General features: G+C 41.3%; 1 protein-coding gene across 3 annotated transcripts in view; it reads right to left on the bottom strand.

The window, feature by feature from the left end:
* Positions 1-16,283, bottom strand: part of ARHGAP10 (Rho GTPase activating protein 10) — a 322,621-nt gene that overhangs the window by 52,592 nt on the left and 253,746 nt on the right. For all 3 annotated transcript variants that reach the window (XM_040967286.1, XM_040967288.1, XM_040967287.1), the window contains one exon: positions 16,124-16,274. In XM_040967286.1, the coding sequence (XP_040823220.1) occupies positions 16,124-16,274 (151 nt within the window). The remainder of the gene's footprint in view (positions 1-16,123; positions 16,275-16,283) is intronic.

Here is a 16,283-nt window from a genome sequence, read left to right as displayed (position 1 = left end):
CTTCCCTGGACCAGAATGTTATGGAATTCTATGATCTTCTCTAACTACAAGCTACAACATACAAATGGAACAGCAGACACACAGCAAGAACTGTGTAAGACCGCTCTAACCAGCACACCTGAAAAAGGCATAGTTCAATCCAAAACTCAATGACCTCCCCTCCAAATAGCCTATGAAAACCTGGCACTCCTCTTATACCCTTCCACAGCCATCTCGAACCAAAAACAACCAACTAACTGATAGACGTTTCCTGACGAAACACAATTGATGATGGTATAATCAAACAGGTAAGATCTCTAGACAGGAACAGTCTGAAGAAAAAATTGAGACATTTTTCAGAGTTTAAGGCATAGCAATATGCATCCTATCCTCAAAACCTATCCTGGAGTACTCAGTACTACCTCTTAACATCTCATACATTAGTTTAGCTTGCTTGGAATAAATACTTGGGCAAACACAAACATGTACACATACACACCTGTGCAGTTTATTGAAAAAACTAAGATACTTTATAAACTCCAAGTTTGATTTCAGAATTAAACTGCTAAAATTATGAATAGAGTGAGTAGCTTTTTTCCAAAAGCAAACCAACTTTATCATTCAAAGTAAGCTCTTTACTGGCCAAAGAGTAGAAGGCAGTGAATGATCATTACTAGAAAATAGTAGCAATTCTCTGATCAGTTCAATTTTACCCTGGAGCACAACAGGAGGGGAATTACAGAATTACCCTTCCCAACAGTCCACTAAGGAAAGAAAACAACTGTGTTTCTCAGCTGGTGGCAGTATTCTGACAAAGCTGATACTCACTAAAGGAACAGAGAAGTTCCTGAAAGCCCACCTACCTGTATTCTCAATCACACCAAAGCTCCAGTCACTCCATCCTGGGCAGGGAGGGAGACAAGATATTCTGGTTCCTCTCACCTCTTTTTACCACCATGAACTCACACAAACCAAAAAGGGAACACACAGACTAATGGCAATAGAGCTATGTAGGACAAATGCATGCAAATTCTCCCTCTGGAATCAATAGCCTCCCACCACCCATTCCCAAAGCCCCAAAACAAAATTGCACAGAGATTTACAAACTAAGAGGAAAGGGAACTCCTGAATCACAAATTAAAATGTCACCTTAAGGCATGAACGATTAAGTAGCCTTCATATTTTTACTGTGCAAAGATTTTCAAAAAAAAAAAAAAGCATAATGGTTGCCTTAAAAAAACAATCAGAAAGTCAGACTATGCCAAATAGGCATGGTAAAAAGAAGCAGATGACAGAACCAGCTGGGTTACAATCAATCACATGACAAAAACACAGACTCTTCAGAAAGAGTAGCAGTTAATAGGCATTAGTTTAAAACACAAGAATCACAAGACTACCTGCTAAGGGTCACAGAAGTCAGTACCAATGCAATTAGGAAACAAGTCAAACCAGCTCAGTAGCAATGTCAACAGAAGTCAGAGTAAATGGCTTTACTCTGTAAAGCAAAGGACATTTTTATATCATTACCACAGTCTCAGTTATTATTTAGACTCAGGGATTTCTGCTGTAACATAAGGGAAAAAAATCTGCACTGTCATCCTTAAGCACCAAAAAGTTATCAGTTACTGAATCAAACTGTCTTCCATAAACTTCTGGGGAAGTCTGCCAGTTCAACAGTTCAGGAAATTAAGAGTGCTGTGCTCAGAACCCAGACTCCAGCCCTACCGAGACAGGGAAAGCAGCTAGCCTTCGAGAGATTTACCTGCTACTGCAAGCATGTTTGTGATTATTACTGAAAGCATGTTTGCGGTTATTACTGCTACCATAAGACACTGGCAATCAACCAATTATCCTAGCTATCACACTGAAATGCAAGACTTACTTACATTTTCACAGAATGCAAACCAAGCAAGAAAATATGTTCAAAGCCTTCCTATCTCATACAGTAGATCCTCAAAGAAGAAATGTAAGTTCACATTCCTGAATATTTACTACATATAGACTGAGCAGTTCACATCCATTAACTCCGCTGATCTTGGCAAAATCCATGTCAAAGTTTTATTGCCTGAATTCGTGAGGCTTAGCAAGGGATTTGCTGAGACCATAAAAGTCATCAAGAGGAGATCAGGGATTTAGAGCCAGGTTAGTCTAAATCCAAACTTAACCACAAACATGCCTACCATTCAATAAAATTCTTTGCCACTTAAGAATTTCCACTAATAGTGATCAAAATTCTAGGACAGTTGGACTCAGCAACCATCAGAAGTAAAAGGTGAAAGATACGTTAAATTTAGCAGGAGAATACTGAGCAGGAATAGTTCGTCATTCTCTGCTGTTCAGTAGAGTTTCTCTATCCTGAAGGACTCCTTTCTTTCTATGGCTGTTTTTCATTCCCAATGTCTCAAGATGCGCAACTTATAAGCACAGGTCATTTCAACGTTAAGCTGAAGCTTTAGAAATATACAGATAAATGTATGCATGTGATATGTGTCCTTTAATCTTATGTGTGTATATGTATGTGCAAAAATTCACTATTCAAAAAGACAGGACATACAATGACATACAAACCCTTAAAGGAAATAGTTATTATCCCCTAAGGATAACAGCTTTGTCACAACTGATTATAGACACACCTCAACTTATGACGTTGTTTTCCAAATAGACCCGTAAGCAGAAAGTACTATTAAATTAAAAGCTTATTTAACACAGCTAACCTAGTTAGTAGCCTAGATTGGCTTGTTCTAACTTAAGCAGACTTAGCATAACTACATTAGTCTAGCATAGGACAAACTCATCTTAACATAAAGCCTATTGTACAACAAAACACTGAAAATCTCATAAAATTGAATGAACATCACATGTGAAGTGAGAAACTGAATGGATGTGTGGGTCTTCACCTCTAATGTCCACAGCTGAGAGCACATGAGCTTCAAGAACATTTGCAACCCTGCACAGTCAGCTGCACTACAGCAATAGCACTAGCATTTTCGCATCGAGCTGCAACTCACTACTGCCTCTCAGCATCTGCACCGAGGATCATGCTGCAAGTGGTTAGCCCAAGGAAATGCAAAAGCTAAAGAGGCACAGTTTTCACTAAATGCACACCATCTTGTTTCTTTGTCCAGATTTAATTCTATGCGGTACATTTATTTAACCCGTGTTAGTTTTAAAACTAAAATTGAGCCAATGCATTCTTCATTAGGAAGCACACCATGCATATAATGCTCTATACAAACATTTTCCCATGTGGAAAGGTTAAAGTTTGTGTGTAGTTAGGAAAGGACCTGTAGAGAATTAAGATGGCAGAATAGGGTAAGGACATGTTTAAACGGACAGAAAAACATTTAATCAGGATGAAGCAGAGAGGACATATTTCAGGAAATAGGAAAGGACAGAACAAAAGCAAAAGGGTACATGGAGACTGACAGACACAGGAAAGCAGCTGGCACAGCAGTGTTGTGTTCAAGTGACTGATACTCCAGCACAGCGATCTAAACTCCACCAAAGCTGAGAACTCCACCAGCAACCAGGTGGGAAGGGACTTTCACTGGGAGCTTGGGAGGTGAACTCTGACAAAGTACTGTCCGTCCTGCTGGTCCGTTTCATTTGACCAGGAGCAGGGACAGAGCAGCAGGTCCCAGACAGGCAGTGCGAGAACTGGGTGGATTTCAGAGCCCAGTCAGCCCTCTAGAGCGGAATTGGGTGCCATTTTGAGTAAGGAGGAAAGGGATAGGGAAAGGACAGAGTATGCTCTGAGCAGGAAGTGAGCTCATTTCTGACACAGTGAACTGCAATGATGTGGCATTATACAGGTTCCACCCAAGACAGGTCTGGGTAGCCTTCAGATCTGATGGCCAGCAGATCAAGAACTCTACTAGTGGTGGTACGTCAGGCGCCATTTGTACATTGTGGCAATAGCTTTAGGACTGCAGGGGACAACAGTGAACTGCACATGTGCTGAGCTCGTGAGAACTCACTGAGGTCCCACAGGAAAATAATACCAACTATGGCATTGTACGTGTCAAAATAGGTCCGTGTGGCACCCAGACCTAACGTCCAACAGGTTCTGGCAAGATCAGTGCCACCAACAACATAAACATAGGACACCTGGTTTCCCTCTAATCTGGGACCTGCTTGAACCAGAAGTGGGAGAAAGGTTGCAGAGACAATGGTGCAGCCTCAACACTGTATCACAGGAGGTGGAGAGTGGTGAGCCAGGAGCTGGGGCTGTGGAGACCACGGTGGAAATCTAACATAAGAACTGGTAGCTGCTGGAGGGAGTGGCACAAGTTGTTGCAAGGAAAGAGTTGTGTTCCAACTGCAATAAGTAAAATCTAACTGTAGACCTGTGGGTGACAGAGCTTAGAAACCTGCCCCAAGGAGAAGCCTCTGCTAACCAGACGTACAATGACCAAGAGCAAAGAAGAGACAAAGGCACAATGAATAGTACTGAAAACTCTCCTGCAAAGGAGCAAAACCCTATGCCAACGTCAGAGTTAACTGAGGAAGACATTGAGGCAATGGGGGACCCAGAATTCAGAAAACTCATTTTATTTCTTTCTTTATTTATTTTTAAAGATTTATTTATTTATTGGAAAGCCAGATATACAGACAGGAGGAGAGACAGAGAGGAAGATCTTCCTTCCGATGATTCAGTCCCCAAGTGTGTGCAACGGCCGATGCTCTGCTGATCCGAAGACAGGAGCCAGGAACTTCTTCCAGGTCTCCCACACGGGTGCAGGGTCCCAAAGCTTTGGGCCATCCTTGAATGCATTCCCAGGCCAGAAGCAGGGAGCTGGATGGGAAGTGGAGCTGCTGGGATTAGAACCGGCGCCCATAAGGGACCCCGGCACGTTCAAGACGAGGACTTTAGCCGCTAGGCCACATCACCGAGCCCCAGAAAAGTCATTTTAAAGCTTCTGATGAAAAATGACAAGCTCATGCAAGAGTTCAAAGAATTTAAGGAAGCAATAAAGCAAATGAAGGCTGGTATATCAGAAATTAAGAACATAGTAGAGCAAATTAAAAGCACAGTGGAGAGTCTCCAAAGTAGAATGAAGGAGGCAAAACAAAGAATCTCAGAATTGGAAGATGTCTCCTGTCACCAGGGGAAGCAAACAAAAAGCTGGAAGCAGAGCTGGATCAGGCCAAAAAACGTATTCAAGAATTGAAAGACACTATTAAGAGGCCAAATATAAGAGTTATGGGAGTCGCAGAAGGTACAGAAAGAGAAGCCGAGTTTGCAAATGTATTTAACGAAATAATCAAGGAAAATTTCCCTAATCTAGAGAAAGAATTGGGAAACAACATCCAGGAGGAGCACAGAACTCCCAACAAGCCTGATCAAAAAGCTATCTTCACCAAGACACATGATCATCAAGCTCTCTTCAGTCAAACATACGGAAAAGATCCTTAAATGTGCACGTGAAAAACATCAGTTGACATATAAAGGAAATGCCAATTAAACTTACAGGAGATCTCTCACAGGAAACTCTACAAGAGAATGGAGTCACATATTTCAGATTCTAAAAGAAAAAAGTTGTCGGCCTAGGATAACATATCCAGGAAAGCTTTCTTTTGTCTTTGAAAGTGAAATTAAATTCTTCCACAGTAAAGAAAGTTAAAAGAATTTGCCTCTTCCAAACCTGCCCTACAAATGATACAAGATGTTCTCTTGACAGAGAAGAGGAACAGCACCTACCAAAACCAAAGGCAAACGGGAAGAACATCCCAGTAAAATGACAACAGAAGACTAAACCAATGAACAACCCATTCCTAAAATGACAGGACCAAAGTACCACCCATAGATATTAACCCTGAATGTAAAAAGCTCAATCAAACGTCATAGATTATTAGACTGGATTAAAAAACAAAACCAATCTGTTTATTGTCTGTAGGAGACACATTTCACCTACAAAGATCAGTGGAAACTATATTGCATGGGTTTTGTGGATTTCTGTTAGTTTCATCTCTTCAAAACTTTCTTCTGTTTAAATCATTCAATGACTCATAGATCATACAGAAGCACCATTTTCTGCAAGAAGGTTCTTCATTTTCCTTTCTTCAGCTACACGTTAGTCATTTAGTAGCATGATATTTAACTTTACAGTGTTGTTAATTTCTTTATCTTCCAGATGTTGAGTTTTGTTTTGTGGGTCTTCATTTAAGGGGATGTATAGTAGCTGTGTAATGGAGACTGTCATATCTAGTAACATGTTATTTAACTTTATGTCATTGTAAATTTCTATTTTTCTTTCTATTGTTGATTTTGTATCATGACTTTCCATTTGAGGGGATGTACAGTAGCTGTGAAATGGAGACTAACATCCAGATGTGAGGATGCAGTGTAGTATGCATTTCTGCTTCTAGATAAAGATGGACTTGCAATGAAACTGTTTACTATATCTTGACAATAGGATGCTGGACTCTCCGGCATTGTCCATGTCTGCAATGATGGACATATGACTGAGTATGAAGAACTATAAGAGCTATACTTCAGTAATTATATAGAGGAACTAGGCAGTGCAGGAGAATTGGGGCTGGGATAAAGGAAATACTTGGAACTTATGGAACTGTATCATAAAATGATAATGATAATAATAATAATAATAAATGTAAAAAAGGGAAGGGAGCTGTGTCGTGTGACTATTTCGTAACTACAGGAAACACAGGACCCTCTATTGCATATATCCATACATTAGGCTAGATAGACCACTATGCAACATTCTAAAATGAAAAGAGGGAAATCGTACTTTGTACTGACATTAAAAGCTGTACAAGATCTACTAAAATTTTCTAAAAATAGAAGCACAAGTTTGACTCTTCGCTGCACGTGGAGCAAATAAGTACATGTGGAATAAATAAGGCGTATGTCTATATTTGCTGATACGAAGATAAGGATTTCTACAATGATAAATCAGAAACCATAAGTTAAACACAGATGAAACTGCTGATATTCTATTTGTTCTGCCATATATAGCGAGCAGTTCTATACTATTCCTAACAACAGTGCTTATCCAGCCAGCTGGAATTTCAACTGTGAAAGGATTTCAGAAGCTATACATTAAACTACATGAAATCCTTGATAACTTACTACTTTTTAAAAAAGATTCCTGTAATTATTTGAAAGGCAGAGTTCTTTAGAAGGGAGCGGGGGAGAGGAAAGGGAGATGGAGGGGACAGGGAGAAAGAAATGTATCTGCTAACTCATTCCCAAATAGAATCAAGGGCCAGAGCCGGGTCAGGCTAAAGCCAGGGGCTAGGCATTTCATCTAGGTCTCTGTCCCACACGGATGCTTGGGCCATCTTCTATTGCTTTCCCAGAAGCACTAACAGGGAACTGGATCCGAAGTGGAGCTGCCAGACTCCAACCACTGCTCAAATGAGTTGCCAAAACCAAGTGGAAATTGAAACTGATGCATCATAATGCCAGCCCCAATTTGCTACTTTAGACATACAAAATGATAATAAGAAAGAGATAAACCATGTTTTCTAAAATTGTTGATGCTAGAAAAATTGAGGCCTAAAATATGGCCATTTTATGTAGCTGTGTCTATGAGAACACTTTCAAAAGCCTGTGGAAAATAAAACTGAAACGTTAAGTTTTAAGGAGCTGACACGTTCAGCCTGGCAGTTAGTACATCCACCTCCTGATTCCAGCTCCATGGTGACGCAGACCTTAGGAGGCTAGTGGTGATAGCTCAAGTGCTTGGGGCCCTGCCACAGCCCTGGGCCGACCTGGATTGAGCTCCTGGCTTATGGCCCCAGTTCCAGCCCAGTCCTGGCTGCTGAGACTACTGTGGGGTAAACCAATGGATGTGACTCTGGCTCAACTGTGTTTATTCTCTCTCAAGTAAATGAATGGCTTATTTTGATTAAACAAAATTTTTTTTTTTTATCTATACATACAAGGAGTGTTTAAAAAGTATGTGGAAATTTGCATTAAAAAAAAAACTATATGTGGGTTTCGAAACCTTTCAAATTGAAGTAAGTGTATTTTTAAATTCCATTTTCCAAAAACTTTATCAAGTACTCTCATGTGAATAGCAATGGTTACAGATCTGGCTTGCAGGTTCAGAAACCGAGTGGACAGGACTGAACGCAGTCTTTCTACTTTTATATTCTTTCATGGTTTTTGATTTTTCAAGCCTATGAATGCATTATCTAAAATGACAAAAAAAAAGTTAATGAACAAACACATGGAGAGACAAGGAGGAACAGGGCAGGGGAGAAACCACAGAACCTGATATCTTCACAAGCAGCATCAAACTCCTGACCGTGTTTGAACTCCAACTGCAACAATCCGTTGAAGCATCAGACACCAAAGAGACCCCCACCACAGGCACCCCAAGAGCAGATATCTGCTCACTGAGGCAGAGGTTGTAGGAATCATGATAATATACTTCCACAGCAAAGTAGGAGCACTGAAGTAAAACGGGTGTGTCCCACCCACCTCTCCCTTTCAAATGAGCACCTGCCTTTGCTCTGCAGCACCCAGGCTGGCAACACCATGTTTAGACCCCGGTTAAAGTACCGTCACCTCAGCTCTTCCTTCTTCAGCTCCTGTTTCCCAACCACAATTTGAGTCGCTTGCAGAAAAAGCCGCTAACCACTGTTTTAAATGGAGAAACCGAGATTTTAATAGTCAAGAAATACAGATGTTTGCCTTAGAAGAACAGAATCTTTCTGAAGGGATGTGTAAGAAAACTGACAACGTATGCTAGGTCCAGGGCAGGAAGGATGGGGGATTGCAACACTTGTACTTGGCACCATATGGTAATGAACCCAGATCCCTCAGTACGGAAGCCTGGGTACCAGCCTGGATTTGTTTCTGTGAGATTTGAGTACATGGTTGACTGACTCAGTTTCCAGCATGGAGGATGAGAGCCTACTAACAGAACAGTTCTCTGACCTACCAACTTTATTATAACTTTACTGGTCACTACAATTCTCTCTGAATTCTGTATCATGTTCTTGCATTAGCTATTAAATTTAAGAAAAAAGAGTAGCCTATTAGCATACACACAAACACAAGACACACAACAGAAATAAGCACTATCGCCACTCTGACCCAAGGAGACAAAATTAACATGTCATGCTAATTTTTGAAGTAGCAGTCATTTTTGAATGGGCTTTGTGATTCATTGTCCTTCAACCAAAGTTGACAGGTACTCCTAGATAGGAAAGCCATGGAAAATAGGTGCATTTGGAAAAAGCCAGGCTGCAAGGTTGCTACTAAGAGATTAAAAAGGAGTTACTCAGAGATAATCCATGACCAACCCAAGTTGAGTACTTCCACAGCTCACTCCATCTTAGATTGCTTCTTTTCACTCAACAGTGTAAGTAACAAGAACCAGGCCATCGGTTTGCTTCATCGCATTAATTGTAGACAACACCCTTGTTCCATGGAGACCTTTACCATTTGCTCATAATGGAAGGGATTGCTGAGAAGTCACCTGGATCTGACCACAGATAATCATTTTTCCTTTCAGATTTAAAGCTCATCTTCTTGCCTACCAAAGAAAATGCTTCAAATCAGTCACTTCTGACAGCCTTAAAAATCCCATTTCATTCAGGATAAACAATACTTCAGTTGGTTTGAAAGGATGTTTCTTAGACAGCCCAGCTACCTCCTACGCCGTAGGAGTTTCAAAGAGGGCTATAAAGAGAGTGACAGCTGCTTGAATTCAGAACTAGAAATTAAAATAAAAGCTATTAGAACTGAAGGGGGGGGAGAACCCACTCCATGGGGAGACAGGCTTTAAAGAATTTTTCTCTCTTCTGTAAATTCCAGTTACCTGCCATGAACTTATTTTCACCATAGAAGCAGCTATGTACTTTTTGAAAGGCGTTAAATAAGCCCCTTTTCTCCTCTAGGGGGGAAAAAAAAGGCAGGGGGAGGGGAGAGTGAGTCCCACACAGAGGCGTAGTTAAGACTGCAGAGGAAGTCCTAGCAGAAGCTGCCACGTGCTTTGTCACCAGCATCGGGGGGCCGAGCTCCAAGAGCATTCTGGGGAGACGCCTGTGCAGGGGAGGCATCGTGCGTGACTTACAGGCATGCTGCAATGCAATTACAGCCCTGGGACTTCTGGCTGCCTTTTCCAACCCATTGATCGCATCACTGTAAGTTAAGAAATAATCTGTCTACATATGCTGTCACGGACTCCAGCCCAGCCTGAAGATTTAACTTTACAACACAATCATTGCATGTCAAGCAATCACAGCACTGCCTGAGGACATGGCAAGAGGCCTCCACACTCAGGAGGTTATGATCCAGAGGACACCCGTGAAATGTCATGGAGAGGGAGAGAGAATCAGAATGAAGGGAACACTTTCAAGCTGAGACAGAGCTGCTTGTATGCAGTTCCCTGAGTTGATACACTTCTGTGCCAGGTGGATCAGATGTATCCAACAGAAAAGAGCGATGGCTACAGGATGTCACTAAGAATCCATACCCAAATAGACCTCCAGTGGAACACTCCTTGCTGCTCACCCAGTTTAGCTGTCCTGCCGACAACTAGGGTGGAACAGGTAACCACCACTCACACAAGCACCTGAAGATGCTTTCTTAGGATGTTCTCTTGGGCACTGAGATAAGAGGCCAACACAATTGCTATTAATGTCAGCTAGCCATCCTCAGCTTTTATTCAAGTAGAAGTTCCTGTGTAGTGGTGGGTTCCCTGCCTTAAGATAAATCTGTGAACATGCGTGGTGATATAACTGTGAGGTAAAACAAGAGAAACGTGAACTCTATGTTGACCATGATTATGAAAGCATTCCTTTTTCAAAAACACATTTCAGTAACTAGCTAATATGACCTTTCCACTGACTTTATATGTAAACAACCTTTATAAACACATTGCATGCTACCTTAACTAAACCTATTTTACAAAATCACATACAGGAAGTACTGAACATAGCATTAAAATGACATTTGTTCCCTTTTGATGGAAAGATGGTTTACTTATGTTAAAACTGCTAGAAAATAAAATTCATGCCCCAAGCAAAAGATAAACACAACACTCTCAGGTTTGAGCTTCAACTGTGGTTAGTGGCCTCTGTTGTGACGTTGGCCTTGATCTCCCTCTCCAGGCAGTTCAGAAGGCTCAAGAATTTGCTTTAACATTGCCCCCAAACACCCATTTTATTTTCCCTTCCTACTGCTAATTCAAGATTGCATCAACTAAAGCCTCAATTACTTAACCAGCCTTTTACCACAGTCTTACTGATTCCTACGGGCAGATTAAGTCAGATTAAGTTTCCTTAAATACTACTTTCAAAACGTTACAACTGAAAACCAGTGGTTCTTGTTATCCTTTTTAAATGCACAGCACCTTTCCCTGGCTTTCAAGATACTGAGCAGCCCATAGCTGGCATCTGAGACCTTACTGTGTGCCACACACTGTGCTGGACACATGCATCCCCTTACTCTACCCAAGCATCTTCACTGGCAGATGCTATTATTACCCAAAATTGGTGGTGAATAAAACAGACTGAGGGAGCAGAAGCAATTTTCCCTTGAACAGAAAAGGAGAACAGATCTTCCTGGGGCCAGGCTTCTAAGTGCCCAATCACTGTTTAGGCTGCCTTTTCCGAGGCCTTACAGAACCATATCTGGCCTACCTGTCCCCAAGCGATGCTGTCAGCCCTGCTCACTGACAATCAGGTGGTTTCCTTCACGCTTCATGCATGCTCTCATTTTCTCCTGTGGGCCTACATCATGTATATACCATCCTCCTCACCTGGTACCTGTGCCACTCAAACAGCTCCAGACATCCATAGAATTGTCCCCCTAATCCACAGCCCTGGAGGCAGAAAAACTGCACAAGTGCTTAACCGTTTTTCATATTTGAGGATTAAAAATTCACCTGGATAAAGTCTCTCACAGTGACCTGTATATAATTTTCTGCTCTCTTGCTCATGCCTCCAAATTGAACCAAATTCTTTCAGCTTATCTAAGGTGGCTAATTTATACCGTCAACATTAATGTCACTGATGTGGGACACTTAAATTCTGGGTAGCTATTTTCAAAGTTCTGATTCCCGATGATTCAGGTTGAAGGGGTCCCCTTATCACAACAGCACTCTGCCCTCCTCTGATGGCACAGACACAATTGGCACAGGTTGCTGCTTCAGACAGAAGGAGGTGCACTGTTTACCCACCATTCCCTCAAAGGGTGTGCATATTGTCACTGTTTGCTTACAGGGCACTGTACTCTCACCATCGTCTACACTACTCTGCAGCACTACAGAAACAAGTGTTCCACAGAACATGCTGCCCAGAGCACTTCCAGGATCAAACTTGAAAGCATCAATCTGAGAACACAGAAGACCAACTCTGCAATAATATTAAATCATGCCAGTGGGATCCACTATGATTTTCTCTTTCAGTTCACAACAAATCATAGTTTTAGGTTGCCTACCTAAATATATTGCTAGGTTAGGTGCAAAAGAAGACAGGCGCAAAATATCACATTATACAACAAGACACATAAAAACTAGTCCTATAAATGTCTGGTGCTGTTTAAAATTAGAGCTAACAGAGGAACAGAGAGCTTAGTCAAAATTCAGATGACAAACCACTTCTCCCCTACTAGCCAAGTCTTCCTCTCCATTGAAAAATAACAGGAACTACCTTCATAGCAGACAGGCTCAAGAACTTCCCTTGGACTTGGAAGAATCATAATAAACAGGCTCTCTTTATGTAAGAGGCAGTAAGGATGAAAACATGGGGCAGGCAGGAAAACTATGTTAAAGTTGCTGTATATTACTTGTTCTAAGGAAATAAAAACACAGGACAACTTGCGAATAAATGAAAGCAACCCTTTGACTGCTAATCTTTTTAACACTTAGCAGCCTCACATTTTTTGCTGATTCAAAAGTGACTTGGTCAAATCCACTCAGCTTTGAAGTCCAAGAGATTATTAAATGCTGCAAGGGAACAATATATATGGCTTCCAGAAGAATTTTTTTAAAAAATGACAATCTTAGCAAAGATAGTTAAATGTGCCAATATCAATTCAAGCTTTGACCAAAGTGAAGACAGGAAGCCTTGGTAGTCACGCTTACCATCCCTCAATGGGGGGAGGGCAGGGGAGAGACTCAACACCGCACAGGCAGAACCAGGGGTAGCAGCAGCAGCTTTCATTCCTGTTTCACATGGGCTGGGATCTCCACTTCCAGGCCTGTCCTACTGCAACTCAAACTAACAGGCTGGCTGACTTGTAGTTCATGACTTACTGATCTCCCTGATGCTGAACCGAAACCCATTCTGGATGTTTTCCAAGAATGGTTGTTTGGTACAGCACACAGTTTCCTGCTTAATATAGAACAAATAGCATACCACAAACCACTTCACTCAAATACCAAATTTATAACCAAATCATAGGGCCGAGGAAAAACTCCAGCCACCCGATCTGGTTCCTTGAGTTTTGGCAGACACTTTGCTGCCTTAACTCCTGAGCAAAAGAGCATTCATCCTGGGATTTTATTAAGTGAAATTTAACTTATACTGCAATAAGTAAAAGGCAAGGAGAATAGAGATGTTTGCATTTAAAGTTGCTACTGAATTTATGCAAGTCAGGAAACTTTCAAAAATAGTCAGGGCTACTTAGAGTGCAAATTCTCAGTCAAACTAGATAATCATAGCAAAAACTTTACTAATACCAGAAACGAAAAATAGCCAAAGTAGATATTTCTGAAATCTTCCAAAATTGTTGACAAGTGATTGAGGTTATCTGAACAACAAAAAGAAAAAAATTAAGTCTTGGTAATACACACACACACACACACACACACACGCAGCACACAGCACACAAAAGCACTACCTGCAACATGGGCATCCAACATGAGCAACAGATTGTGTCCTACCTGTTTCACTTCCAAACTGGCTCCCTGCTAATGTTCCTGAGAAAGCAGCAGAAGATGGACTAAGTACTTGGGCTCTTGACATCTACAAGAGAAACCCACATGGAGTTCCAGCTTTCTGGTTTCAGCCTGGCCCAGCCCTGACTGTCATGGTTGTTTGGGGAGTGAACTAGTAAATGAAAGATATTCATTCTCTCTGTGTTTCAAATAAATGAAATACATCTTCTATCTGTACACATTTCTGAGGGATGAAATTCAACAATCTAAGTGACTTAAACATGAACAACTTTTTAGTAGCCTTTCCCTTTGAAGAAAGCATATTTACCACCTCTCCACTTATTTCACAATTTTTATTTTATACTTATCATACAAATTTTATGATACTTATGGTTGTGACAAAATACAAGACTTATCATATTCTAAGTGTTTCTTTTCACACAACATGAGCTTCACTACAAGCTGAGCTACAAATAGCTGGGAGTGCTGACTAGGGAGCAGGAATAACAGTTTGAACTGACTTCTATTATTTGATGTCTTCTAAGGTAAAACAGAATCACCAAAAATGACCAAATTCACTGGATGTCTTGATTCTTAAAGTTTCCAAAAAGTAACAAAATTCAAGACCACAATCAAGAAGCATTAATGTAAAGGTCTCAGATACTCTGCCTTCCTAAGGGCTCACATTGTGGCTGGCACAGCATATCAAGCTGCTACCTGCAACACCAGATTCCCATACACATGTCAGTTAGAAGATCTACATATAGTAGTAATCCCTCATACAAAAATTGTCAAATGTTACTATTCTATTTCTAAGAAAACCAAAAAAAGTAGATGTGATTATATGAGGAAAAAAACAGCCCCTTCATTTCTCCTTCATAAAATGTAGTCAATTCCATTTTGCTCAAAGGACAATAGCCATGTTAGGTCTTATTTTGTGCCTTCTCGATTTTTCCTTCCTCCTAGTTCCCAACACTCACTCATTTCACTATTCATTACCACTTCTATGAGAGAACAAGTGAGATATAAGAGAAGGTGCAATTCAAACCAGTCAATTTCACTCCCTTTTAGCAGCTCTGTTTAGAAAGAGTGAATGTGAGAATAACAATTAAAAGTTAACCGGGATCCGAAGTTAAAACTAGTGTTTAAAAATTAATTCTGAGGTGGGAAGCTGACTTTGATGACACACAGATTATGGCAAAACTAATACTTGTACAGTACGTGCACATGTCGTAGGTCATGTCAAAGAATGTTGGAAAGTCTCGGGCCTCAGCATTCTTCATACAGACAGATCTCAGCCAGTGGAAGACAGCTGTCCAATCCTTGCATGGGTCCACGTGCTAACTGCTTGAACATGTAGCTGCCACTTGAGCACCTAGCTGCTTACAAAGCACCACAATCTCCCATCTTCATTCTTCCCTCTTCCTTGGGCAATCATCTCACAAACACACAGCAATGTAACTGCAGTAGTTCAAAGGGAAAATAAACGAAAGCAATACCAACAAGATGATGGGAAGAGGAAGGAGAGGAAAGTCTTTTCTAACTCAGAAAACGGACTCAGTAAGCAGAGAACTTCTTGATTGCCACTCAGCATTCAGTGGCCTCATCCACCTTGTGTGAATTAATGTTGAAAATCCAGGTCTCCAAACTCTTTCTGAAAACTAGGCAAGCTGGCCACCCTGGGACAATGCCGTCACATGGCAAGAATTAGCTGGAACATGGGAGCTTGGATGGGGTGTGAGAACTTCCACTTGCCAGAGTCCCTCTGCTGCCCAGCGGGCTGGCCTTGGCAGACAGTTCTGTTTGCCACCACTGTCATGTGATGAACTGTTCTGCCTTACGAGGCAAGCGAGGCACGGATACTGTAAACCCCAGTGTAATTGGAAGCTGTACCTTTAATCTAGATACACTTAACATTAGGCTCCATCAGCTCTGCTCATAAAAGATCTGCTTTATTTTAGTTCCCCTTCCATTTGTCTCAGGGTTACGTAACCTCACAGGAGGTCACACAAGTCTCCCAAAAAAGAAATCTGAGCTACCTTTTAAAAATAAAAAAAGAATCATGCATAACAAAGACAAACACCAAACTGAAACTGGCATTTTTTCTCTGACACGAAGCCTCACTCTCCCAGTTACTCTAAAAAAAAAAAAAATCACAATTTTTGAAAAGGAAGAAGAAACTCAGACAGAGAGGAAAGAAAAACCATGGCCTGCCCCGAGGACATATGGTATGCTATACTCCCAACATGCTGTCGAGCAGAAAAAGAGAATTAACATCTTACCATCCTCCAGCTCAAGACAAAGATTGTACACAGCCACGGGTCTCTTTGTCCTCTGGCCTTGTCTCTTTGATTGCCTCGGTGGAGCGTTTGGGGGCGATGCTGACAGGCAGATGGGCTCAGGGAATGTGGAATCGGGCGGGGTCCGAAAAATCTGCCACCA

Source organism: Ochotona curzoniae, unplaced genomic scaffold, assembly GCF_017591425.1.
Source record: "Ochotona curzoniae isolate NIBS_2020 unplaced genomic scaffold, NIBS_Ocur_1.0 scaffold_4506, whole genome shotgun sequence".
Classification (NCBI taxonomy): Eukaryota; Metazoa; Chordata; class Mammalia; order Lagomorpha; family Ochotonidae; genus Ochotona; species Ochotona curzoniae.
The sequence above is the reverse complement of the archived record's forward strand: the minus strand, read 5'-3'. Positions and strand labels throughout refer to the sequence as shown.